At 45.6% G+C, this 26,313-nt stretch overlaps 2 protein-coding genes across 3 annotated transcripts in view; both read left to right on the top strand.

Annotated features, from left to right (window-relative positions):
- Positions 1–8,760, top strand: part of man1a2 (mannosidase, alpha, class 1A, member 2) — a 143,196-nt gene extending 134,436 nt beyond the window's left edge. Inside the window, exons 10-14 of the mRNA XM_080019638.1 lie at positions 808–923; positions 2,111–2,330; positions 2,960–3,132; positions 6,791–6,906; positions 7,492–8,760. Coding sequence (XP_079875764.1) covers positions 808–923; positions 2,111–2,330; positions 2,960–3,132; positions 6,791–6,906; positions 7,492–7,627 — 761 coding nt within the window. The 3' untranslated portion in view covers positions 7,628–8,760. The remainder of the gene's footprint in view (positions 1–807; positions 924–2,110; positions 2,331–2,959; positions 3,133–6,790; positions 6,907–7,491) is intronic.
- Positions 8,761–15,259: 6,499 nt separating this feature from the next.
- On the top strand, positions 15,260–18,435 carry tent5c (terminal nucleotidyltransferase 5C). Of its 2 annotated transcripts, none has more exons than XM_080019457.1 (2): positions 15,260–15,356; positions 16,598–18,435. In XM_080019457.1, exon 2 carries the CDS (start codon positions 16,626–16,628, stop codon positions 17,772–17,774), a length of 1,149 nt encoding a protein of 382 aa, XP_079875583.1. In that variant the 5' UTR covers positions 15,260–15,356; positions 16,598–16,625; the 3' UTR covers positions 17,775–18,435. The 2 variants fall into 2 exon arrangements, with proteins under 2 accessions (XP_079875583.1, XP_079875584.1); XM_080019458.1 differs by having other exon boundaries at positions 15,278–15,377.
- Positions 18,436–26,313: the final 7,878 nt, after the last annotated feature.

Here is a 26,313-nt window from a genome sequence, read left to right as displayed (position 1 = left end):
TGTATCTCCAATGCTCTCTGCGATGAAAAAAACAAACAAAAAAAAAACTGCCCAAAAAATGATTAAAAAATAAATCACTGAAAAATTGGGGGGAAAATAAAAATTTGGAAATATACATAAACCTAGACATTAAGTGCATTTGAAATAAAATATGTGAATAGGTGTCGTCTCAAAGTCGTATAGATGTGAAATATGTTGCTGGTCTTCACACATTTTTTCACTCCCCTCTCTCTCTTTTTGGATCAAGATATTTGGATAGAGCCCAGAAAACAAACATTCAGGCCATTGGATTAGAAAGGATCAATGGAAGGTCTTTCTGCACTGTTTTGCTCACGCCCTTAGCTGCATTAGTGTGGCGGCCATATTAATACACTGCACTCACCAAGGTCTCTCTCTCTCTCTCTCTCTCTCTCTCTCTCTCTCTCTCTCTCTCTCTCTCTCCCTTTACCTGACTCTCGCTCGCCTGAACAAAGCTGAATAATTCATTACAGCTTCATCTCTCTCTCTCTCTGTAATTCTGACCATGAAGCTGGGATAGAACCTGGGCAGAAAGCGAATTCTCTCTGACGAGTGTCATTTTTGACATTTCAGGTTTTCTTCTGCTGCAGCTTTAAATCGTTGACTTTAGACTTTCGAGATTGAACACGTTGTCATGGGAAGGTTCCTGGTTCAAATCCCAAATTGGCTGCGAAAATATTTGCGTGCATGTCAGATGAGACGTCTCCCTTTAACCAAAACAAGTGATAAGGTGCTTTCCAGTAATGCCTTGAGTCACTTTGTTTCTTCTGTCTCCATCCCTCCACCCAGACCACACCTCCGTGGGCGGGCTGGGAGACAGTTTCTATGAGTACCTGCTGAAGGCGTGGCTCATGTCGGACAAGACGGACACAGAGGCTCGAAAGACCTACGACGACGCTATAGAGGTGCAGTACTTTGTACTTAGTTACACTACTTTACACTTACTATGTTACATGGAATTATATTTAATGTTACACTACTTTAAATTTACTATGTTACACGATGTTGCATTTACTATGTTACACTACTTTAAATTTACTGTTACATTATGTTACATTTACTATGTTACACTACTTTACATTTACTATGTTACATTATGTTACATTTACTATGTGACACTACTTTAAATTTACTGTTACATTATGTTACATTTACTATGTTACACTGCTTTACATTTACTATGTTACACTACTTTACATTTAATGTTACACTACTTTAAATCTACTATGGTACCTTAGGTTACATTTACTATGTTACACTGCTTAACTTTTATGATGTTACACCGCTTTACATTTACTATGTTACATTATGTTACACTACTTTAAATTTACTGTTACATTATGTTACATTTACTGTGTTAAACTTATTTACATTTACTGTGTTACATTCTGTTACATTTACTGTGTTACAGTTATTTACATCTACTATGTTACACTGCTTTACATTTACTATGTTTCACTTATTTACATTTACTATGTGACATTATGTTACGTTTACTGCGTTACACTTCTTTACATTACTAGGTTACACTGCTTTACATTTACTATGTTACATTATGCCACATTTACTGTGTTACACTATTTACATTACTATGTTACACTGCTTTACATGTACTATGTTTCACTTATTTACATTTACTATGTTACATTATGTTACATTTACTATGTTACACTTCTTTACATGTCTATGTTACACTGCTTTACATTTACCATGTTACATGATGCCACATTTACCATGTTACACTGCTTTGCATGTACTATGTTCCATTATGTTACATTTACTTTGTTACATTACTTTATATTTACTATGTTAGGCTACTTTACATTTACTATTTTTACACTTATTTACATGTACTGTGTTACACTGCTTTACATTTACTATGTAACGTTATGTTACATTGCGTTACATTAACTTTGTTACACTATGTTACACTTACCACTTTTTATTTACAACATTTACTTTTTAAAGGAAAAAAAGTATTTTTTATTGCTTGAGTTACTTATGGTCATCACTGTATGCATATATGTTATTATTTAAATATGATCTTGTCTCTATTATCAAACTAAACATCAGCCCACACTGCCCCCTACAGGCCATCGAGCGCCACCTGATCCGTAAGTCCAACGGTGGTCTGACCTTCATCGGGGAGTGGAAGAACGGCCATCTTGAGAGGAAGATGGGTCACCTGACCTGCTTCGCCGGCGGCATGTTCGCCCTCGGCGCCGACGGCTCGCCCGACGACAAGGCCGGACACTACCTGCAGCTGGGGGCGGAGATAGCACACACCTGCCACGAGTCCTACGACCGCACGGGTACACACACACATTATAAACAATAAAACAATAAATATAAACATTATATATAATTAATATTGTAATCCTATTTAATGTAACTACAGAATGGCAGTATTGCAAATTGCTACAGTAGTGTGTGTGTGTGTGTGTGTGTGTGTGTGTGTGTGTGTGTGTGTGTGTGTGTGTGTGTGTGTGTGTGTGTGTGTGTGTGTGTGTGTGTGTGACCAACGAGGTTGTTACTGGAGAGGAAAACAAACTACATCTAATTTGTTCTCATCCAATGAGAGAGAGACTTGATTCCTCCTGGAGGAGACGTTTCACTTCATCCAACAGAATAAAAAAATATAATAATAATAATAATAATAATAATAATAATTATAATAATATGTCAAGTAATTAACAGAAAAATAAGTGAAACCTCAAAGTTACAACAAACCTAATAAATCAACTTCCTCCCCCTCTCATTCCCTCCCTCTCCCATCTTTCTCCCTCCCTCCCTCCCACCTTCTCTTTCTCATTTTCTCCCCCTCTCCCTCTCTACCTCCCACCCCTGCCTCTCTCTCATCCTCTCTCCCTCGCTCTCTTCATCCCTTCCCTCCCTCTCCCCCTCTCCCCTCTCTCTCCATCCTCCCCCCTCCTCCCTCCAGTGCTGAAGCTGGGTCCAGAAGCCTTTAAGTTTGACAGTGGTCTGGAGGCCATCGCGGTGCGTCAGAATGAGAAGTACTACATCCTGCGTCCCGAGGTCATCGAGACGTACTGGTACATGTGGCGCTTCACCCACGACCCCAAGTACCGGCAGTGGGGCTGGGAGGCCGCACAGGTATGCACACACACACACACACACACACACACGCACACACACATCATGCACACACACACACACACACACACACACATCATGCACACACACACACACACACACACACACACACACACACACACACACACACATCATGCACACACACACACACGCACACACACATCATGCACACACACACACACACACACACACACACACACACACACACATCATGCACACACACACATCATGCACACACACACACACACACACACATCATGCACACATACACACACACACATCATGCACACACACATCATGCACACACACACACGCACACACACATCATGCACACACACACACACACACACACACACACACATCATGCACACACACACACACACACGCACACACACATCATGCACACACACACACACACACACACACACACACATCATGCACACACACACAGACACACACACACGTCATGCACAGGCACAGGCATACATACACGCATGCACACGCACACACACGGGTGCACACAGACACACACGCGCACACACACACACAGAGCACACACACACACACACACACGGACGCACACACACACACACACACACACACGCACACACACACACACACACACACACGCGCACACACACACACACACACACAGAGCACGCACACACACACACACACGGACGCGCACACACACACACACACACACACACACACACGCACACACACACACACACACACGCACACACGCACACACACACACACACACACACACACAGAGCACACACACACGCACACACACACGGACGCGCACACACACACACACACACACACGCGCACACACACACGCACACACAGTGCAGGTAGGCTACACCACAGTGGTTTTCAACAGGTGCCTCTAGATCAGTGGTTCTCTTATGAAAGGTGTTTTTTATTTGTAGTAGAGGACCTCCTCTCAGAGCTCTAGGCTGAGAACCCCTTCATTGGCCTTGGAAAAAAAAGTTACAAATATGTACAGTATGTGCATCGTATGTGTATTTTTTAACATTATATATAACCAATATTTTTGAACCCTTTTTTTTTCTGAGTACCCCCTGTAGTACCCCAAAGTACACGGTTTGAGCTTTAAGTTCTCTTTAAGTCTCTAAGTTCTCTTTAAGTCCTCTTTAAATCTATTTAAGTTCTCTTTAAGTCTCTTTAAGTTCTTTTTAAATCTCTTTAAGTCTCTAAGTTCTCTTTAAGTTCTCTTTACGTCCTCTTTAAATCTCTTTCAGTTCTCTTTCAGTTCTCTTTAAGTTCTCTTTAAGTTCTCTCTTTAAATCTCTTTAAGTTGTCTTTAGTTCTCTTTCAGTTCTCTTTCAGTTCTCTTTAAGTTCTCTTTAAGTTCTCTCTTTAAGTTCTCTCTTTAAATCTCTTTAAGTTGTCTTTAGTTCTCTTTAAGTTCTCTTTTAGTTCTCTTTACGTCCGCTTTAAATCTCTTTAAGTTCTCTTTAAGTTCTCTCTTTAAATCTCTTGAAGTCTCTTTAAGTTCTCTCTTTAAATCTCTTGAAGTCTCTTTAAGTTGTCTTTAGTTCTCTTTAAGTTCTCTTTTTAAGTTGGATGCCTTGGTTTGGATGCGATCAGGGCTTCAAAGCGTCATCTTCATTAGATCCTGGTTTAACCTGGACCTCACCGTCATAGGTATTGAGTAAATACATCTGATGTCACTGTTGAAAAGGGGGCGTGTCCCAGGTAATACACCTCAGGACACAGTCACACGTCAAAGTATTTGTTGATGACAAAGTTTGACGTATTGATTATTATGGTGTTTCATGGATCAGCTGTTTCCCCTGAGATGCCTCCGTGTTTCCAGGTTCTGGATGGTGTTGACTGGACAGATGCTGCTGCACGTGACCACACCGTACATGCGTGTGATGTCACGTCCTCTCAGACTCTTGTGTGTAAACTCCTGGTTTTGGTGCTGATATGCTTGTATTTTGGGAGCGTTATGAGCTGCTGGCGTCTCCTCCTCTAATCTGTGGCACAGCAAGGAATTAGAGCTCTAGCGTACGCTGCCATAAGCCTGTTACCGCAGCTCTACGCTCCTCCTCACTCCAACCTGCTTCATGACAACAAAAACTATTTCACTTTTCCTTAATGAGCTTAAGCCTGAAAAAGGTTTCCAAATGTTTTTTTATTTATCACATTTTTTTGAATTATTATTTATTATTTATTATTATTATTATTTATTTTTTAAATCTCTGTTTACAAATAAAGGTATTTTTATTGATATTGTTCCTAATCCTCTTTCAGGGTTAGGGTTAGGGTTAGGGTTAATTCTCAGAATTTTGAAATCTAAAACTGTTTGAAACAGAAGAACGGCAGAAGCTACGGACAGGGTTGAGGTGTCGTTTGAACCGGTCACAAACACCTCCTGGTTGATCCGCACGGAGCAGAAATGAGGGGGGGAAAAAAAGACAAATTTGATCAATATCACCGACGCGCGTGGTCCAGTGTATTTCATAACAAAATATGTCCAACCCAGCTAAAAGTATCTGCAACACAATTCTGATACAAGCTGAGAACACAGTCAAGGTGTCTTTTTAACGGGGATGTGACACGGTTCTCCTGGTTGAAGTTTCATCCCAATGGATCCGCATGCGGAGCAGAAATGAATGAAAAACCAAACAACTTTGACCCAAAATATTCAGCTGGTCCTGCTTGATGACACGTCACTTTTCATAAACAAAATGAAGGAGATGAGATTTACAGTACATTTATGACGTCATATTATTTACTATCAGTGATATTTACAGTCAGACGCTTTATGATGTCATATTATTTACTATAAATTATGTTTACAGTAAGATGCTTTATGACGTCATAATTACTATAAATTATATTTACATTAAGATGCTTTATGACATCATAATTACTATAAATTATATTTACATTAATATGCTTTATGACATCATAATTACTATAAATTATATTTACATTAAGATGCTTCATGACATCATATTATTTACTATAAATGTACAGATTCTGATTGAGAATGTCCACTGGCCCGTGTCCAGTGTGCGGCGTGGACTCGTTTTGTAGTGTTACAACGTTATCAACTATGTGTTTACATATCTGTTTATTTCTTACTTACCTGGCAGATGTCTGTGGATGTGTTAGATTGATATTTTAAATCCTCATTACTTTGCCAGATTTATGTAAATACGAAAAAAAGTTACCCACAAAAACTTGTGAGCACGTCGAGTCGAGTTCACTGAAATGGGTGACTGAGTGATGCGTTCAAGATCCAGCGAGTTGTGGGAAAAATAGAGGCCGTGCAATTGCAATTACTCTCAGAAATGCCACAACGATTTTCATATTTCACTTCATTGTTTCCTTCATATTTTTGTTGTTTTAGAGTCTTTGATGATATTATTCTAGTGACTTTCGCGCCAAAAATAGACTTTGAATTTTATAATATATTGGTGTCAGTTCAAATGATATGTTTTGATGTTTTTCAGTCTAAGATGTAGCTGGAAAAGCTTTGGACCCCTTCCTCCTTGTTGCAACCTCATCGCTTTTCCAACGCAGAATAACAACATGTTGTTTCACACATTTCTTTGATCAATTCTCTGAACTTCTCACAAGACATCAGGGAATAACTCTCTGTCGCCCCCTACAGGCCATAGATAAATACTGCAGGGTGAGCGGAGGGTTCTCCGGGGTGAAGGACGTCTACTCCTCCAACCCCACCTACGACGACGTGCAGCAGAGCTTCTTCCTCGCGGAGACGCTCAAGTAAGACGCTTTACTTGAGGTTTACTCACAAGCCTTTTACTGGCGACTCAAAGCCAACACTGCTCTGTCTCCCCCTGCTGGCGGCCTTGGGGATTGCTGCAGCAGCAGCAGCAACAACAACAACAACAACAACAACAACAACAACAACTCAGTTTTATGAGAATCAAAAAGCAGTTGATTCCATCCTGCATTATGTCATATTGTCTTTACATACACAAGGAGTGTGTTCTGGTGATTTTGGTGCGTTGCACTGCAATTCCTTAGCATGAAAAAGGAGAATAAAAATAATAAATGGAATAGAATAAAAAAAGTGAAGTAAAAAATAAAAATGATCATTGAAGCTTTTCAACAAAACGTGTTTTTTCAATCTTCTAGTATATTTTCAGTTTTGCAGTATATTTACTTTGTGATTTTTTTCAATGTATGTTTGTTGTTTATCATGAGGTTTATTGTATGTTGCCGTTTGCTTTTTTCTATTTATATTATTTATCTATTATTAGTATCTCTTGATTTATTGATTGATAAATCTCTTGATGGATCTCATTCCCAAAGTGTTACCATGGTAACAGTGACCCCTCCCCCTAGGTACCTGTACCTGCTGTTCTCCAGTGACGACCTGATGCCTCTGGAGAGTTGGGTGTTCAACACCGAAGCCCACCCGCTGCCCGTGCTCCACCTGGGCAACGTCACGCTGCCGGGCAGCCAGCCCGCCCAGCGGTAGGCTCCGCCCGCGGCCACCGGGGGGCGCCACCGCACCTCCCTGCTCCTCGCCGGGGAACGGACTGTACGACAGCTCCCTCAGCGCAGGGAGACGGCGGGAGGGAGGGAGGGAGTTCAAACTGTAAAGAGGACGACAGCTCCATCCCTCTGTCTCTCCCTCTCTCCTCTCAATGACTGAGTTCAACTCTTGTTCCTGAAGGAGCTGAAGCTCCGATCTGAGACGACGTCGTTCTGCTTCTGCTTCTGCTTCTGCTTCTGCTTCCTTTTTCCTTTTTCCATTTTCCTTTTCTTGTTGTTTCTTTTCTACTCTCGTCGCAAATTTGACCAAACTTTGTTCAGACGCAAGACCCACTGTGGAGGTGAGACAGGGCGGAGAGGTATGGTTGGAGCGCGAGACGGGTGGACAGACGGACAGACACACAGGTGGACAGACAGGTGGATGAACAGACGGACGGACAGACAGGTGGACAGACGAACAGACACACAGGTGGACGAACAGACAGTCGGATGGACGGACAGGTGGATGGACAGACGGACAGACGACAGACAGACAGGTGGACAGACGGGTGGACAGACAGGTGGACTGGTGGGAATGTTGTTTTTTCCAGACGGAACGAACAGTTTTGTTGTTTTGTTTTTGGTTTTTTTTATCAGCTGGTGATGGAATTTTGGGAGCCCCCCCCCCCACCTCCGACCCCCTCCCTAAAAAAAAAAAAGGTCCACTTCCTGTTTCCTGTCCCCTCATCCTGTGAACTTTGACCCGGAGCCGGACGTCGCTCTGAGGGTCCGGCCGGCGCCACTCGGCTATTTTCTAAAATGAACTCGGAACAATAAAGTTTTGGATGGAGCCGGTGGCTCAACCCCCCCCCCCCCCCCCTCCCCAGGAACAGAACCTCCTTCCTACTTCCTGTGTCCCAGCGCCCACTTCCTGTCAGCCCCCTCCGCTGCTCCTCCCTCTCTCCTCTCCTCCTCACAGCATTCCACTGCTTCCCTCCCTCCTCCCCCCTCATGCGGTGCAGCCTCGGTGACATCTGTGCTGTTCTGTATTTGTATTTTTACTGAACAAAACTTTAAAAACAACGTGTAAATATGTTTAAAACGACACAGATTCAATAAAGACGAAAAGTGATGAAACGTGACGACGCTGGACGAGCGGCGGCGTTGGAGGCTCCGTTGGGTGGGGGGCGGTCACTGAGCGATGACTGACTCAGTACTGAGTTAGTGAATTATGACCGAGTTAGTTCAGAGTCACTACTTGAGTTATTGAGGAACTGTTGAGTTAGTTCCGAGTTAGTACAGTATTGAGTTACTATTGAGATACTTTTGAGTTAGTGAATTATGACTGAGTTAGTTCTGAGTTAGTAGTGAGTTAATAAATTATAATTGAGTTAGTACTGTGCTACTGACTTAATACTGCGTGAATGGTACTAACTCAGTCATAAGTACTGAGTTAGTACCGAGTTATTGAGTAACTACTGAGTTACTTAGTAAGTATGAAGTTAGTACTGAGTTGTTGTGGTACAGCAGAGTTACTATTGAGGTACTACTGAGTTGCTGCTGAGTCAGTGAGTTATGACTGAGTTAGTCCTGATTTACTGAGTTATTGCTGAGTCACTGAGTTACGTATTCCATATAAGTTAGTGCTGAGATTCAAGATGTTTATGAATCACATACATTTATATATACAAGCATACATATACGCAGTGAAATGTCACTGCAACACACCTGGAGATTATGTCCAATAAGTACAAACATAGTAGCTAACTAATTACAAACTAACTGATTCCTAAAACATGCAGTAAGTAATCAAATAAAATCTGAGTAAAAGGGTAATATAATGAACAGGAATACAAAATATAATTAAGAGGAATATACTATTATGTATATATACAGATATGTGCAGTAAAGTGTAATGTGAATAAAGTGAGGTCGTGTGTGTTTAGATATAGAGTACAGTATACAACAGTACGACAGCAGTACAGTAACACTGAACAGAACAGCAATACAGCTCAGTATGCAGTAACCCCGAACAGTGATACAGTATGCAGTGCAGTATGCTACATACAGTACAGTAAGGCAGTGGGGTGTGGCTCAGTGAGGACCCCTGGTGAGGTCAGCATTGACAGTACATTATGACTTGCAGGAAGAAACTCCGTCTCAGTCTCTGTTCTCGCTGTTTGACTGTGGAGGCTCTTGAAGCAGCAGCTGGAACAGTCTGTTGCTGTGGTGCTGAGGATCCTACATGATGTTGCAGTTCTGCTACTACACCTCCTGGTGTATAAGTCCCGCATGGGAGGGAAGGTAGTTCCAGTGGTACGTTCAGCTGAAGGCAGCACCCTCTGCAGGGCCCACCTGTCCTGAGCAGTACAGTCCTGAGCAGTACAGTACAAAGCAGGCAGTGATGTTTCCTGTCAGGATGCTCTCCACTGCTCCACAGTAGAAGGACTTGAGGATCCTCACCGAGACCCTGAGTTTCCTCAGCTGCCTGAGGTGGTAAAGACGCTGCCTCGCCTTCCTCACCAGAGTGTCTGTAAAGTCCATGTTAAGTCCTCTGTGATGTGATTCCACGGTCCTTGAAGCTGCCCTGACAGAGGTTGACAGGGTTAGTGCTGAGCTAGGTCTGAGTAAGTGAATAATAACTGAGCTAGTTCTGAGCTTGTACTGAGCTAGAGTTATAAGAGTGGATAATGACTGAGGTTAGTACTGAATTATGGAGAAATTGAGTTAGTTATGACTGAGTAAGTACTGGGTTAGAGAGTTATCACTGAGTTAGTAAATTATAACTAGTTACGAGTTAGTACTGAGTTGTTGAGTAACTACTGAGTTAGTTCTGAGTAACTGCAGAGTTAGTACTACCGAGTTACTAATGCATCAGTGAGTTATGACTGAGTTAGTACTGAATTCTGAGTTAGTAAATTATATCTGAGTTGGTACTGAGTTAGAGAATTATGATTGCGTTACTAGTGACTTACTACTGAGTTAGTACTAGTTGGTGAATTTTGACCGGGTTAGTACTGAGTTCGAGAGCTATGACCGGCCTACTACTAAGTTACTGGGTTAGCGAACCATTGCCGAGTTGGTTCTGGGTTACGAATGAGTTACTACTGTGTCAGTAACTACCGAGCTATTCAGAGTTATGGCTGGGTTATTATGGAGTTATTACCGATTGAGTGAGTAATTCAATCAAAGTTTGAATACGTCATCAACGCCACAAACCCGAGCGTTCCATTGGAGGCTGCAGCAGCTTTGTTTCCTCCAACATCCAGGTTTTGGTCTTTTCCACGACGTCCCCCTGACGGCGAGGATTTGTTTGTTTTGACTCGAGGGGCTGAGGTGGTGGCGGACCGCACCCGCGGTCCGCCACCACCTCAGCCCCGCGGCCTCAGCCCCGCCAACCACCGCAGCCCCGCACCTCAGCCCCGCGGCGGCAACAGCGTCTGGAGGAGTGGATGCATCTCGTGCACACGCTCAACGGCCTCGACGAAACGGCGTCGTCTCGTGGGTTCGCACTTCGCCCTGGACGGGCAGAGCAGGGGTGGTTCACCTCAGACTAAACGAGCGAAACTTGACGCCGCGCCCGAAGACGCCCGAGCGAGCGAGTCGGCTTCCTCTTCCGGCTGCGTTCGAAAGTCCGACGGCACGGCGGGCAGAATTTTTATTTTTATTTTCTTATTAAAAATGGGCGGATTTGCGCAAGAAGCCAAAAAATACAAATGAGAAAGAGAAAATCGAAAATATCCAGATGTGATGAGATGCATTGGTTTGGGTATCAACTATATTTATATATCATTGCCATGTATTATTTATCGTATATAGTAATAACAGTTTGCACAGTGTTATGAATGAGTGATGAATGGATGAATTTCACTTTCTGGAACTTAATACAAGTTTTGATGAACTTGTTGCTTCGTGTGGGAGCGGCGGCGGCGGCGGCGGCGGGCGGAGGAGTGACGGAGGCACATCACAGTCCTCCAAGCGGCACAAATGAAAGTTTAAAGTCTCAGCTGAAGGTGAACGTGACCTCATGTTCAGACGTTCTCCGGCTCCTGATTAAATCCATGTTGCGGCGTCGGCGCCAAGCGACCTACGACCTACGACCTGGTGGCTCCGTCGTTTGGCGCCGACGGTGAAAAGCAGATTTAGAAAAGTGAAGCAAACAACAGAAACGATTTGAACATTCAATTCAAACAAGGGGCAGAAAACAGGTTTCATGGAGTATCTGCCAGTTTCCAAAAACCAAACAGGAAAAAGCCAAAGCCCGAAAACGTGACGAGGTCACGACCACACAGGGCGTCGTCGGGCGTCGCTATGACATCAGATGAACCACCAGCTGGGGAGGAGGCGATAGACCTACACCAATCAGAGCGCACGCATGGAAACACACACACACACACACTAACACATGCGCACACACATACAGACACACACGTAACCACAATAACACACACACACACACGTAAAGACAAACACACACAGTATTTATTTCTATAAAGATCCAGAATGTGCCGGCGCCACAGGAAGTGACATCATTTGAACACACACCTGAGGAAACCAGTGGAACATTGAATAGTTTAAGGTGTGTGTGTGTGTGTGTGTGTGTGTGTGTGTGTGTGTGTGTGTGTGTGTGTGTGATGAGTCACCTCTGACTTTTGGCCGCCGCCCAGATCACCAGGTGCTGTTGTACACACAGTTTGTACTTTTACACGGAGTCATCGGAAGCTTTTTATCCAAAATGGCCGCCACTGGGTACAGTTGGAAGTGACTGTTGTCACGGTGACGAGACACCGTCAGGACCTGCAACTCCAGGTGTCAGGGGGGTTGCTAGGCAACCAACCAGAGGTGGAGGAACATCACAATGCAACCCTCCTGACATTAGTGTATGTGTGTGTGTGTGTGTTCCAGGCGTCTGCTTGCTCTTGTACAGTAAACCTCATGTAATGAACACAGCAGAACCTCCAGGGTTGACGCTGGAGTCCATCAGGGTGGTGTCACTGCTCCTCCACTGTTCTCCATTTTCACGGCCGCTCTCCTCCATCACTGGTCAAACATCCGCCTCAAGGCGTCGGAATCATTGATAAAACCTCTGAACACCAACAGGTTCAGGGCTAAAATCAGAACCTCCACCTTGTCCATCATGGAGCTGCAGTACACTGACGGCCACGCCCTCGGGGCTCTTTCAGAACAGGACCTCCAGTGCACTCTGGATGCCTCCACCCAGGAACACAAGCAGCTTGGGTGGGGTCCGAACATAAGAAAGATATAATGTTTCATCCTTACCTCAGCAATCCCTGTTGACAATACCAGACTGGAAAGTGTGAACCACGTCACGTCTCAGCAGCCTCCATCCTCCAAAGCTGACATTGATGAGGAAATACACCACCCTCACCACCACGCGGCGTACACCACTCTGGTGTACAAAGTGATGCCCCCCCCCCCCCACTGTCTGGACCAGACACCACCTGGAGCGGGTGCAGCAGGCGCCTGAAGCCACACCACCACAGCTGCCTCCGAAAAATCTTCAAGATCCGCTGGGAAGATAAACACACCACCTCCACCGTCGTCCTGGCGGAGGCTGACATCCCCCGCACCAACACCACCACCTCCACCGTCGTCCTGGAGGAGGCTGACATCCCCACCACCAACACCACCACCTCCACCGTCGTCCTGGAAGAGGCTGACGTCCCCACCACCACCACCAACACCACCACCTCCACTGTCTTCCTGGAGGAGGCTGTCATCCCCACCACCACCACCACCGATAACACCACCACCTCCACTGTCGTCCTGGAGGAGTCTGATGTCACCACCACTACCACCTCCACCGCCGTCATCCTGGAGGAGGCTGACGTCCCCACCGCCACCACCACCACCACCTCCACCGTCGTCCTGGAGGAGGCCGACGTCCCCACCACCACCACCTCCACCGTATCCTGGAGGAGGCTGACGTCCCCACCACCACCACCACCTCCCACACTGCACCCACACTGCACCCACGCTGCGCCCACGCTGCACCCACACTGCGCCCACACTGCGCCCACGCTGCACCCACACTGCACCCATGCTGCACCCACACTGCACCCACACATTGGGCTCCAGGATCGGCTTCTACGGCCCTGGAAGATCCCCGAGGACCAAGATGGAGAACGGTCATACTCCACCACGAGTGACCCCCGATGATGGTCTGTGTGTGTGTGTGTGTGTGTGTGTGGGGGGGGGGTGTATGGGTTTGTGTGTGTGTGTGTGTGTTTGTGTATTTGTGTGTCTGTGTGTCTGTGTGTGTATTTGTGTGTCTGTGTGTGTGTGTGTGTGTGTGTGTGTGTGTGTGTATTTGTCTGTCTGTGTGTGTGTGTGTGTATTTGTGTGTCTGTGTGTGTGTTTGTGTATTTGTGTTTGTGTTTGTGTGTGTGTGTGTGTGTGTGTGTATTTGTGTGTCTGTGTGTGTGTTTGTGTATTTGTGTTTGTGTTTGTGTGTGTGTGTGTGTGTGTGTGTTTGTGTGTGTGTGTGTGTGTGTGTGTGTATTTGTGTGTCTGTGTGTGTGTTTGTGTATTTGTGTGTCTGTGTGTGTGTTTGTGTATTTGTGTTTGTGTGTGTGTGTGTGTGTGTGTGTGTGTGTGTGTGTGTGTGTGTGTGTGTGTGTGTGTGTCTGTGTGTGTGTTTGTGTATTTGTGTGTGTGTGTGTGTGTGTGTGTGTGTGTGTGTGTGTGTGTGTGTGTGTGTGTGTGTGTGTGTGTGTGCAGGTAATCGAGGTGTCTGTTCTGAGAGCGGCGGGGGGCGGGGGGTTCCCTCAGCCGATGACGTCATTACTCTGGTATTTCCATGTGATTAGCAGGTTTTTGTTTTTCCATAATGATGTAAAGTTCAGTTTCTTGATGAATGGAAAAGGTGAAACATTTCTAATGAATTTTAAATGACTCAGGATTCTGTTTGAGCGAAACATGAAATGTTACTGTTATTTCGAAAAAATAATATAAATGTATTAATAATAATAATAATAATAATAATGGAATAAGTTATTACATATGTATTACATATAATTCATCATTCACAAATAAATTATACATGTGTTTATCATATACAGATATTATATTACAATATACATCATAATACATAATGATTAATACATAGAAAATAAATAGAGAGAAGTGACGTCATGTTTGTTTGAGTTCATGCGCCACGTGCCACAGTAAAAAAATGAAGATTTAATTTGATTTATTCATATTTTATTTTATCAGTACCCATCACCGTGAAACTGATCAAAGATTATCAAAAATAAATAAAATATAAAAATAAAGCGAAAATAAAACATCTCTGTCCACGGTAACCTGGCAACGCCTCTCACGGACCAATTAGGATCCAGCTTCGGCGGATTAATACCGAACACGAAGAGAGTCCGGGTTCTAGTTCTTCCGTTTCACTCCGACCGAAGTTTATCACTCGGTAAATATTCAAAGTATATTTTATTAAAACACACGGGTTGTTATTAACGACGGTTTGAACATAGTCAACGAGTCAAAAGGGGGAATTCAATCGCGGTAACAGACGGTGTGTTGTGGGGGCGACTCACCCGCCGCCGCGGGGTGTTGTTCGGCCTATAAAGCGGCGGGTCCTCCTCCCCGGGCCGCGGAGCGTCTTTCCACCGCGAGCAGGAGACACAGCGCAGCCGACACATGGACCAGGAGGACGGATAACAGCTGCTCTGCGACCCGCTGCCACGGAACACGAACAGCCCGTACGTACCCGTTACTCCACGGTTAGTTTATTTAATCAGAGCGTTGAAGCCGATAAATTATTATTATTATTTGGTTTATTAATTTAAGTTATAATAACAACAGTAATAATAAACGGAAAAAAATGCCCGTATACAATAAACCTAAAATACTCAATACATAAAATGAACCTAAGAATTAGCCAAAAAAATTGGCGATGTACGATAACAATAAAAATGAAGTAAAAGGAAATGGAAACAACTTCAACGTCAGAATGAACAACAACTATAAACTTTATCAAATAGAAAAGGTGAACATGCGCAGTGTGATCCCACGTGTCATCCTAAAAAGTCTTTATAATCCATAAATAAATTAAAGTTGTGGGATTAAAATCTACTGAGTTGTATCTGCAGAGTTCACCCAAATCCGCCAAAAGGTGATTGAAGGAGATTGTTGAAGCAGCTGATCGATGAGCTGATCACTAATCAATCAATCATCTGCTTCAAAACCTGCAGCTGTGCTATTGATTGGTTCATAGTTTATTTTGTGTGTGTGTGTGTGTGTGTGTGTGTGTGTATATGTGTGTGTATATGTGTGTGTGTGTGTGTGTGTGTGTGTATATGTGTGTGTGTGTGTGTGTGTGTGTGTGTGTTCTGGAACTGCTCTGGTTTGTTCTGTGCTTCCAGAAGCCTCGTGCACGCTGCGCTTTGTGCGTCAGGACTTTGTGCTCTGGTTCAGATCCCACTGGTCCAAAAAGTACTACTACTACCTGTACTAATACACAAAAGTACTCTGAAAGAACGGCGTTGACACTTCTACTGAAGTAAAAGTACAGAATGAGCTGCTTTTCAGTCCATAATACTTGATAAAGTACTACCGAGCTGTGTATTCCGCAGAGGATTCTTATTTACAATATAGTACTACGTACTTTAGATGAATATAAATCCTTATTCCTTTCAAAGGCCAAAGTAATGAGGTTGTGTTTTAGAAATGTACTTTAAAATGTGTATATTTGCTTCGGCATAAAGTCTGTGAAACTGAATTTTAGTTGAATTCTTTATTCATGGCGGTGGGAACTTCAGGGCCTGATGCACATCCAAGGCGCCGTTGGGGTTCAGTGTCTTGCTCAAGGGCACTTCCACGTAGTACCAGGAGGAGCCTGGGAATCGAACAGTTACCTCTGGTTACTTTCCAACATGTTGTTGTTCGTTGAACTGGATCAGATCCATCGATCCGTCTCTAAGCTCCTTGTTTGCTCCTCCAGTTGATCTCAACTCTCTGGACTTTACAAGATGGCTTCCAGGGCCGGCACCAGTGCAGCCCTCAGCCTCCTGAGCTGGGAGCAGGTGAGCCGGCTGGACGAGGTGCTGACGGAGCCGGTGCCGGTGCACGGCCGGGGGAACTTCCCCACGCTGGAGGTGCGGCTGAAGGACATCGTGGCCCGCGTGCGCGCCCGCCTGGAGGGGCGCGGCATCCCGGTGAAGGACGTGCGGCTCAACGGCTCCACGGCGAGCCACGTGCTGGTCCAGGACGTGGGCTGGAGCTACAAGGACCTGGACGTCATCTTCAGGGTGGACCTGCCGCGCGAGGAGGAGTTCCAGCTGATCAAGGAGGTGGTGCTGGGCACCCTGCTGGACTTCCTGCCCGAGGGCGTCAACAAAGAGAAGATCACGCCCATGACGCTGAAGGAGGCCTACGTCCAGAAGCTGGTGAAGGTGCAGACGGAGCAGGACCGCTGGAGCCTCATCTCGTTGTCCAACAACAACGGCCGCAACGTGGAGCTCAAATTCGTGGACTCCATCCGCCGGCAGTTTGAGTTCAGCGTGGACTCCTTCCAGATCGTGCTGGACTCGGTGCTGGCCTACTACGAGCTGGCGCAGGCGGCCATGTCGCAGGCCTTCCACCCGTCGGTGGTGGGCGAGAGCGTGTACGGCGACTTTGCGGCGGCGCTGGGCCACCTGCGCCACAAGCTGATCGCCACCAAACGTCCCGAGGAGATCCGCGGCGGCGGCCTGCTCAAGTACTGCAACCTGCTGGTTCGCGACTTCCGGCCCACCAGCCAGGAGGAGTTCAAGGCCCTGGAGCGCTACATGTGCTCGCGCTTCTTCATCGACTTCCCCGACATCGTGGAGCAGCAGCGCAAGGTGGAGGCCTACCTGCAGAGCCACTTCGTGGGCGAGGAGAAGAGCAAGTACGACTACCTCATGATCCTGCGCCGCGTGGTCAACGAGAGCACCGTCTGCCTCATGGGCCACGAGCGCCGCCAGACGCTGCACCTCATCTCGCTGCTGGCCTTCCGCGTCCTGACGGAGCAGAACGCCATCCCCGACGCCTCCAGCGTCACCTGCTACTACCAGCCGGCGCCGTACGTCCGGGACCACAACTTCAGCAACTACTACGTGGCCAACCAGAACATTCCGACATGGCTGCCGTGCAACTGACTGAGGCGGGTGCCGCCGAGACGCAAATGAGACAAACTGGACGACGGGACGACGGGACGACGGGACGACGGGACGCCATCGCTGCTTCTTGGAGAAAGATTTTGCCCAAAAAAAAATTCGGCCATGAAATTATATTTTTTTATTTTTCTCTGTAGGCGTAAAGGATTCTATTTAAATGGACAAACTCTTTGATTTTGTTTATAGGCTCCAGCTCCCTTTTCATTCCTTATCTACAGAAGCGTCAAGAAGGTCGTTGGATCCAAAGCGATAATTTAGTGTTAAGTGTTATTTGGATTATTATTATTATTATTATTATTATTATTATTATTATTATTATCATAATTTGCCTGTATATTTTTTTCCTTCAAATTAGTTTTTCCTGTTGAATCAGATCTTTATTCAGAAAGGAGTCGTCCTCTTGGGTCGGTAATAAGTTGAATGTGTTGGTTCGTCTTTTGAAGCAAAGCGAAGAAGATAAAATGGCCTTAATAGTTTGTTTGTTTTTTATTTTATTTTTTTCCTGAATAATGAAGAATGTGAAAAATAATAAGAAAAAAAAAAAATGTTAAAAGTGTTTATGGGAAAGTAAAAAAAAAAAAAAAAAGTGCACCGGTGTTTAAAGGTAATCCCTTAGAAATAATGTGCTGGTTTGGTTCAGCGTGTCGTCGTCGTCGTCGTCGTCGTCTCGCTGGTGTTTGGAATCTGTTTTGTTTTTCTTTTTTGGGTGGGGGGGGGGGTGGGGGTCTTGTCTTCCTGGGAGTCCTGGAGAGCTGCTTCCTAAAAAGGAGCCGCACATGTTGCACGCAGCGGTCCGCAGGACCAGGACGGGGCGGTCTATAATTATGTCCTCGCTGGAGGACCCGTTCCTCCTGCACCTCCCAGGACCTCCTGGGTGGAGGGGGTGGGGTGGTGCCTTTTTCTGGTCATGGGCGGCGGAGGGTCCTGTCCGTGGCATTCCTCCTCCTCCTCCTCGGCAGGAGGAGGAATTCCGCTCCTCTTTTGGGAACCCGGGAAATGCCGCCGCTGACATCCGAGCCCAGAGACCTCCACCCATTCATCCTGTTTTAGCCGTGACGGAGTGGACGGAGCACTTCCCCAAAAAAAGAGAAGCAGCTACCCCACCGGTCCCTGGTTCCATCGACCTGTGATGGAGTTTCTATTTCTAGTTCACGGACACTTCAGCCTCCGTCACGAACGTTATTTTTGTCCTTAGAGGTATCCGTGACACCCCCCCCCTGGTTCCTCTCCCTGTCACCCCCCCCCCCCCCCCCCCCCCCCCAAAAAACCTCCATCAGACACTGAGGTCTTTTCCACGCACTGACAGCTGCTGAGGTTCCCTGCACTCTTGGTTATTTTCCTGGCACCTGGGGCTGGGGGGGCGGGGTCAGGCCGGCGCTCTGGGGGGGCGGGGTCAGGCCGGCGCTCTGGGGGGGCGGGGTCAGGCCGGCGCTCTGGGGGGGCGGGGCAGACAGTGCTGGAGCTGCAGGGTTTGTTTTTTTTGGGGTTTTTTTTGTTTGTTTTTAATCTTTCTGCTGATTTGTCTTTAAAAACCGTCTGAACGGCACAATCTGCCTCCGGACCAAAGTCCCTCTGACAACCAGCAACTGAAGCAACTGAGCAACCAAAGTGCCTTTCACTGCTTGGGGATTTATTTTTATTTTGTTGTCGGGTGGGATGGGGAGGTTTTTTGGGATGGAGGGGTTTTGGATTATTTTTTGTCCTGGAGCAGCTTTCTCTGGGGAGCGTATCTGAATCTTAAAAAGCATCTTTGCTTCCCGCTTGAGGATTATGAAGATGTTTTTATTGCTTCCTCTCCCACTTTTTAAATATTTGATCAACACCCCCCCCCGCCCGGTCCCCTAACCCTGTCCTTGAAACGTTTCATCATTCCAGTATTTTGTCCTCTGTGTTTGGTGCTCTGAAGCAGTGGACAGATGAGTTTCCTCCATTATTATTATTATTATTATGATGATGATTGATTATTATTTTGATAATAAACCGTCCACCGTATGGACACAGCCCCTGAACCACCTTCACAAAAGGCCTGAGCCGCATTGTCCCCAAACAAACTCTGAATTCCACCAGAGGCCTCCAGCAGCCTGCTCACAGGTAAAAAGAAAAAACAAAAACCCTGCCCAACCCCACCCGCTCAACCTAAACCCCATCCCCACCCGACCCCTCGACCCGGTGCAATGTGAGCGGTTTGATTTGTGCTGCTGGGCTGTGGAGCCGTGGGCTGGTTCTCAGGTAGGGGCCGCTGCTCCTTCTCTTTTCTACCTTTTTAAACTTTCAGGGCTTCGTGGCTGCGCTGACGGTGCAGAACAGCTTTAATATTCAAATTCTCCACCTTTTTCCCTAAATTCCCAACCTGCCGCCATGTCACAGACATTGTATTGAATGTTGCTCCAGCTTCCCCGACTCGTTCTTTTGGGGCTTTTCTCCGTTTCCTGTCGCCGTGCTCTTCACAGCAGCCTGCTTGTGTTGGATTGTTCTGGGTGTCATCGTGTTTTTGGGGGATCCCTGCCTTGTAGAGCCAACGTTACCGTGACAACGGAACCGCCCCTCCCTCCATCGGCGTACAGGAGTGACGCTCATTCAGTTGTTGTTTTTAATGCTTTGTAAAACGCCTTAGAGGGCGCTGCATCGCGGGGGGCGTGGGGTTGAAGACCCCTGTCGGGTCTCCTCACCTCCGCCTGTCGGAGGGCGGCGCAGCCGTGCCCGTAGGGGGCGTCGACCCAAACTTTAACTGTGAATTATACTCCCGCCCGTCGTGTTTACACTTTGAAGATATGAGTTTTTCTTTTTAAAGCCTCCACAGCTGCTGGTCTGAGCTGGATGTACTGTGGGGGGGGGTAAGGGGGCGTGGTTTGGGTTGTGATGTCACTTCCTCCCTTTTTTTGGGGGGGTGGTGTCGCCTGTATACACAGCTGTACGAGAGAAAGTGATGGTTCGCTTTTTGCTGTTTCCTGTGCTCATGATGTCATTTCCATTCGTTTCTGGTCCCTGTGCTTCAGTGTTGGACGGGTACAGCTGGTCACCTGGACACAGCGCTGTGTGTGTGTGTGTGTGTGTGTGTGTGTGTGTGTGTGTGTGTGTGTGTGTCGCTTTGATCTCTAAGTGGAGTAGGAATATGAAAGTTGTTGCACCACATGAATCTAAATATCTATATTTTTGAGAGGGTTGACGGGAAAGCGCTTGTTTGTCGGCTTCGTGGCACCGTCACCGACATTAAACTTTCATTTCTTCTTTGTTTTTTTTTTTGTTTTTTTTCCTTCTTCAGCATTTTTTACCTCACTTTGAGTTTTCTCGTTTGGAAATGTACATCAAGAAAATGTGATTGAAAAAAAGAATGAAAAATAAATGAATTAAAAAAAAAAAAAAAGTATTACATCACGTGTGTGGCTTCATTTCTAAATTGAGGGTCAAAGGTCAGGACAGAAGGGCACGGACGGATGAGCAGCAACGAGGTTCACACGTTTGACCGTTTGGAAGTCGAGCTCTGGTCCCTAAAGGTTAAAACGCCCCAAAACAGCCTTTTGAAGGTCAGCAAACAAAACACCCATTTATAAAAGTGACGACGGCTACGAACGTCTGGAACGTTCAGTTTGAGCGGCCGCGACCGTTTGAATTGAAGGACGAGTCGATGCTCATTCTGCTTTTGAGGTGAATTTAGCCTCTTTCAGTTCATCTCAACATTTTTAATACGCACTCTGTTCCACCAGGAACCGTTGTTGTTATAGTTGCTGTTGTTGTGGTGAAAGAGTTAAGTTGAGGTTGTTCTCGGGGCGTTCCCTCACCTCCACGTCACGGCTCCGGCTTCTCCCTTTAAGGAGCGGTTTCCATTTTCCATCCCAGGTTCCTGGTGGAAAATGTTCCGTTATTTATAGTTGTTCCTAAAGTTCCCGCTCTGCTGCAGCTTCTCGACGCCGATGGCGCAAACGATGGAGATTAAATTTCCTCAAAACGTCAAACTCATCGTAGTCACTAATGTTTGTAATTGTTTTTAAAGAACAGTAACATCACTTTATGTAGAACAACTGTCATGGCGGCAGTACATCCGCTACAGCAGCCAGTAGGAAGCAACGCGACTTCCCGTTTCTAGTCTCCCTCTTCCCATTTCTTATCGCTTACTTCCTGTTTCTAGTCTTTTTTTATTCATTTATTTTTTTTTACCCGTTTCTACTCTCTTCTTCCCGTTTCTTGTCTTCCCTTTGCTTTTACTTCCCGTTTCTGGTCTTTTCTTCCCTTTTCTCAACTTCCTCATCTTCCCATTTCTAATCTTCGGTTTTCTCTTCCTGTTTCCAGTCTTTTACCGTTTCTCATCTTCTCCTTTCTAGTCTCTTTCTTCCCTTTTCCTTCTTTGTTTCTAGTCTTTCTTCCTGTTTCTCATCTTCCTTTTTATAGCCTCTTTCTTCCCCTTTCTCTTCCTTCCCATTTCTCGTCTTTTTCCACTTGTCTCCCGGTTTTTAGTCTCTAGTCTCTCTTCCCGTTTCTAGTCTCTCCCCTTTTCATCTTCTCTTTGCTCACCTTCCGCTTTCTATTCTTCCCTGTTTCTAATCTTCCCGTTTCTCTTCTCTTACTTCCTGTTTCTAGTCCCCCTCTTCCCGTTTCTTATCGCTTACTTCCTGTTTCTAGTCTTTCTTCTTGTTTCTCTTCTTCCCGTTTCGAGTCTCTTTCTTCCATTTTGTCTTTCTTCCTGTTTCTAGTCTCGCTTCCTTTTCTCTTCCCGTTTCTCATCTTCCAGTTTCTTGTCCTGTTTCTAGTGTCTTTCTTCCTGTTTCTAATCTTCCCTCTTATTTTTTATCTTTTTCTTCCCGTTTCTCGTCTCCTTTTTCCCGTTTCTAGTAGCTTTCTTCCTGTGTCTAGTCTTTTTCCCCTTTCTTCCCCGGTTTTAAGTCTTCCATTTCTCGTCTTTCTTCTACTTTTCTTTTGTCCAGTTTCTAGTCTCTCTACCCATTTTTAGTCTTTCTTCCTGTTTCTCATCTTCCTGTTTCTAGTCTCTTTTCCCTGTTTCTAGTTTCTTTCTTCCCTTTTCTCATCTTCACATTTCTAATCTTGCCTTGTCTCCCCATTTCAAGTCTCTTTCTTCCTGTTTCTAGTCTTACCTTTTCTCTTGTCAATCTTCTAGTGTCTTTCTTCCGGTTTCTCGTCTTTTTCCACTTGTCTCCCTGTTTCTAGTCGGGTGGGTTATCTCCCAATGAGGGTCCTTTCTGTGTGGAGTTTGCATGTTCTCCTCGTGCTCACATGGGCTTTCCTCCATGTAACATCAGTAAGGACCCCCACCCAAAACATGGGCTTTCCTCCATGTAACATCAGTAAGGACCCCCACCCAAAACATGGGCTTTCCTCCATGTAACATCAGTAAGGACCCCCACCCAAAACATGGGCTTTCCTCCATGTAACATCAGTAAGGACCCCCACCCAAAACATGGGCTTTCCTCCATGTAACATCAGTAAGGACCCCCACCCAAAACATGGGCTTTCCTCCATGTAACATCAGTAAGGACCCCCACCCAAAACATGGGCTTTCCTCCATGTAACATCAGTAAGGACCCCCACCCCCACCCATGTTGAACATCATGGTCTGCCCAGAGACAGAAACATATTATGGAACCAGGTCCCCGGGCGTCGTTGAACGCTGCCCACTGCTCCTGGCTGCCCCCTGGAGGAAGGACAAGCCAGGACGGTTAAAAGCAGAGAAACGGTTTGACCAGCACCGTTTGAAGAAAGCGTGTGTGTTACAAATAAAGATTCTTCTTCTTGGAGTCTCCCTCTTCCCGTTTCTTATCGCTTACTTCCTGTTTCTAGTCTTTTTTCCCCCCGTTTCTCTTATCCTTCTTCCCATTTCTAATCTTCCTTTTTCTCTTTCTCCCCGTTTCTAGTCTTTCTTCCCATTTCTCATCTTCCCGTTTCTCGTCTCCTTCTTGTTCAGGGGTGCCCACACTTTTTTTTTTTTTGGCTTGCAGGCTACTTTTAAAATGACCATGATCTCCCCGCGTTTAAAAAAAAAAAAAAAGGTAAATATATATATTATTTATATACTGAGTATACTTTATATATCAAGTCTATGTTGGCGTACCTTGCATCACTGCAAGAACCCTTACGGCACAATACAATTAAATACATTTCTGGTCACTACCTTACTCTGATGACTTGCACTGAATGGAGTCGTCAGGGTTGTATCGTCTGGACAGTAGCAGCTGGTAACCATCCTCAAGCAGCTTCCAAATGATCATCAGTCATGTGATCATGCATCATGGTGGAACACTATTTGGACCTGATAATCTTCATGTGGGAAAAGGCTGACTCGCGTAGATAAGTAGAGCTGAATAATCATCCTGAATCATCATCTCATCCTCCACCGCAGAGCAGTTCAGGTGGAGCAGTGTTGGAGTGAATCAACCTCAACATCTTCCCTAAATGGGAAGCACATAAATGCAGTGATGGGCTCCAGTGAAGCAGAGTCTTGAAACCGTTTGTCAAAGTCTGACAGTCAATCTGCTCTGTGTAGCACTGTCACACGCCTTCCCTGGGGTCTCCAGCTCTGATGCCAGGTTTTCAAAGTTCCCCAAATCACGGCGCTGCAGCATTGAGGACAGAAATTGCATTTTTCGTTTTAAAGCAAGAACTGAACCGATCATGTTGAGCAGGGTTTTGTCTTTTCCTTGCAGCTCGAAATGAAGCTCATTCAACATGTTGGTCACATCGGTTAAAAAAAACAACTCCACAGTTTGTGACCTCGTAACATACGCAGTTAGTTCAGCTCAAGAGGTTTATTTGTCACATGCGTTCATACATGGATGCAGTGACATGTCTGACTATGTTGAGACTTTCCCGAGTCTCATTCGATCGCCCCGTCGGACGGCGTCTGACGCCCTGTGAGGGGCTGCAGCAGAGTGCTGCGTGTGTGGAGGTGCAGGTGCTTGTGTTGTAAACGATGGAAAAACAGAACTGAGCCTTTCTGGCGCCGTGCGTTGTCACGGCTCGAGTGCAAAACAAATTTTCCGGGAATTTCCATCTTCTCGTCATAGTTTCCTGAGAAACCACAATGATGCTCCGGCTGACCGGTGCAGTCGCCCCGCACACACACTCTGATCTCCACCTCCGTGGGACGGAGGTGATGGAGGCCTGCACGCGCCCACTCGTTTGAGACGCCATGGGGAACCCGCTGGGAGGTGGTGGTTGATGGTTCTCCACCAGTCTGCCGTGGTTTTATTGAAGGAGGAGCTGGAGCGTGGACCAGGAACCAAACGGCACCAAATCTTCAGTGTTGGCGCTAAGTATTACGAGATGGATGGTGGTCAAGATAAATTTGAGTCAAATTTAACAGTCCTCGTATCTGATGCAAATTCGATGAAAATGAGCCTGCGTTTTCGTAGGCGTCACAGTGGAGTTTACAGTGTTGGACATGAACCTCCACCCTCCTCCTCCTCTTTCTCCTCCTCCACCCTCCTCCTGCTGAATCACCGGTGTCTGGTCTCTAGGGCTGACTCGACATGTGGTTTTCTATTTGTTCCGTTTCCTCTCCAGCGTCTTCCTGTGTGGTTTAACCCCGAGCTCCAACACCCCCACCTGCACCACCCCTCCTGCGTGTCAGTTCGAAGGCTCTGAGTGAGTGTGTGTGATGTCTAAAGGACGCTTCTGTGCACCAAATCTGACCCATGTCTCCAGACGCTGACGGAGCCGGTAGCGCGGTGACGGGCTCCACAGCGTGACAACAGGGTGGCTGCTGCGTTGTGCCGCCCGACGTGTTCGTTGAGCTGGGAAATCCAACGAGCTGCTCACGTTGCAGAGAGCGAAGCTGGAAAGAATATTCTTCAAATGACCTCAAACTAATACAGTGGACGTGTTCTTTATCAATTATAATGCTTGCTGGACGTTGGGCGTTTGAGGTATTTCTGATTAATCAATTGAACTTTCACCGTTGTTCAAAGGACCGCTCTGCGTTAACACGCGGGCTGCATTTGGGCCCGCGGGCCGTCAGTTGGACAGCCCTGATGCAGAAACTGAATTCCCAGCAGAGAGATAAGAATAGTTAGAAAATACCAGCTGGGCCTTTCTCACCTGTGCAAGCTGCACCCTGCGCCATGTTGTATACACTGTGTGTGTGTATATATATATATATATATATATATACATATATATATATACACAAGAGATATAGATATTTATTTATTATTTATTGTTTATATATATATATATATATATATAAACAATAAATAAATAAATAAATATCTATATCGCTTATATATATGAGAGATAAAGATCGATTTATTTATTTATTGTTTATATATATATATATATATATACACACACACACACACTCACACACACATATAAAAATAATAAAGAAATATATATATCTCTTATATATATATATATAAGAGATATAGATAGATTTATTTATTTATTGTTTGAGAAACTTTAGAAATGTTTTTTTCTTTCCAGCTCCTGGACTTTGGTCGTAAAGTGTGAGAAGATCAACAGCGTCAGCGAACGAGAGAGAAGCCATCTGCACAAACACTCCAGGTTCTGAGAG

This window comes from Zeus faber (genome assembly GCF_960531495.2).
Source record: "Zeus faber genome assembly, chromosome: 18".
NCBI lineage: Eukaryota > Metazoa > Chordata > Actinopteri > Zeiformes > Zeidae > Zeus > Zeus faber.
This window is presented reverse-complemented; position numbering and strand designations above follow the sequence as displayed.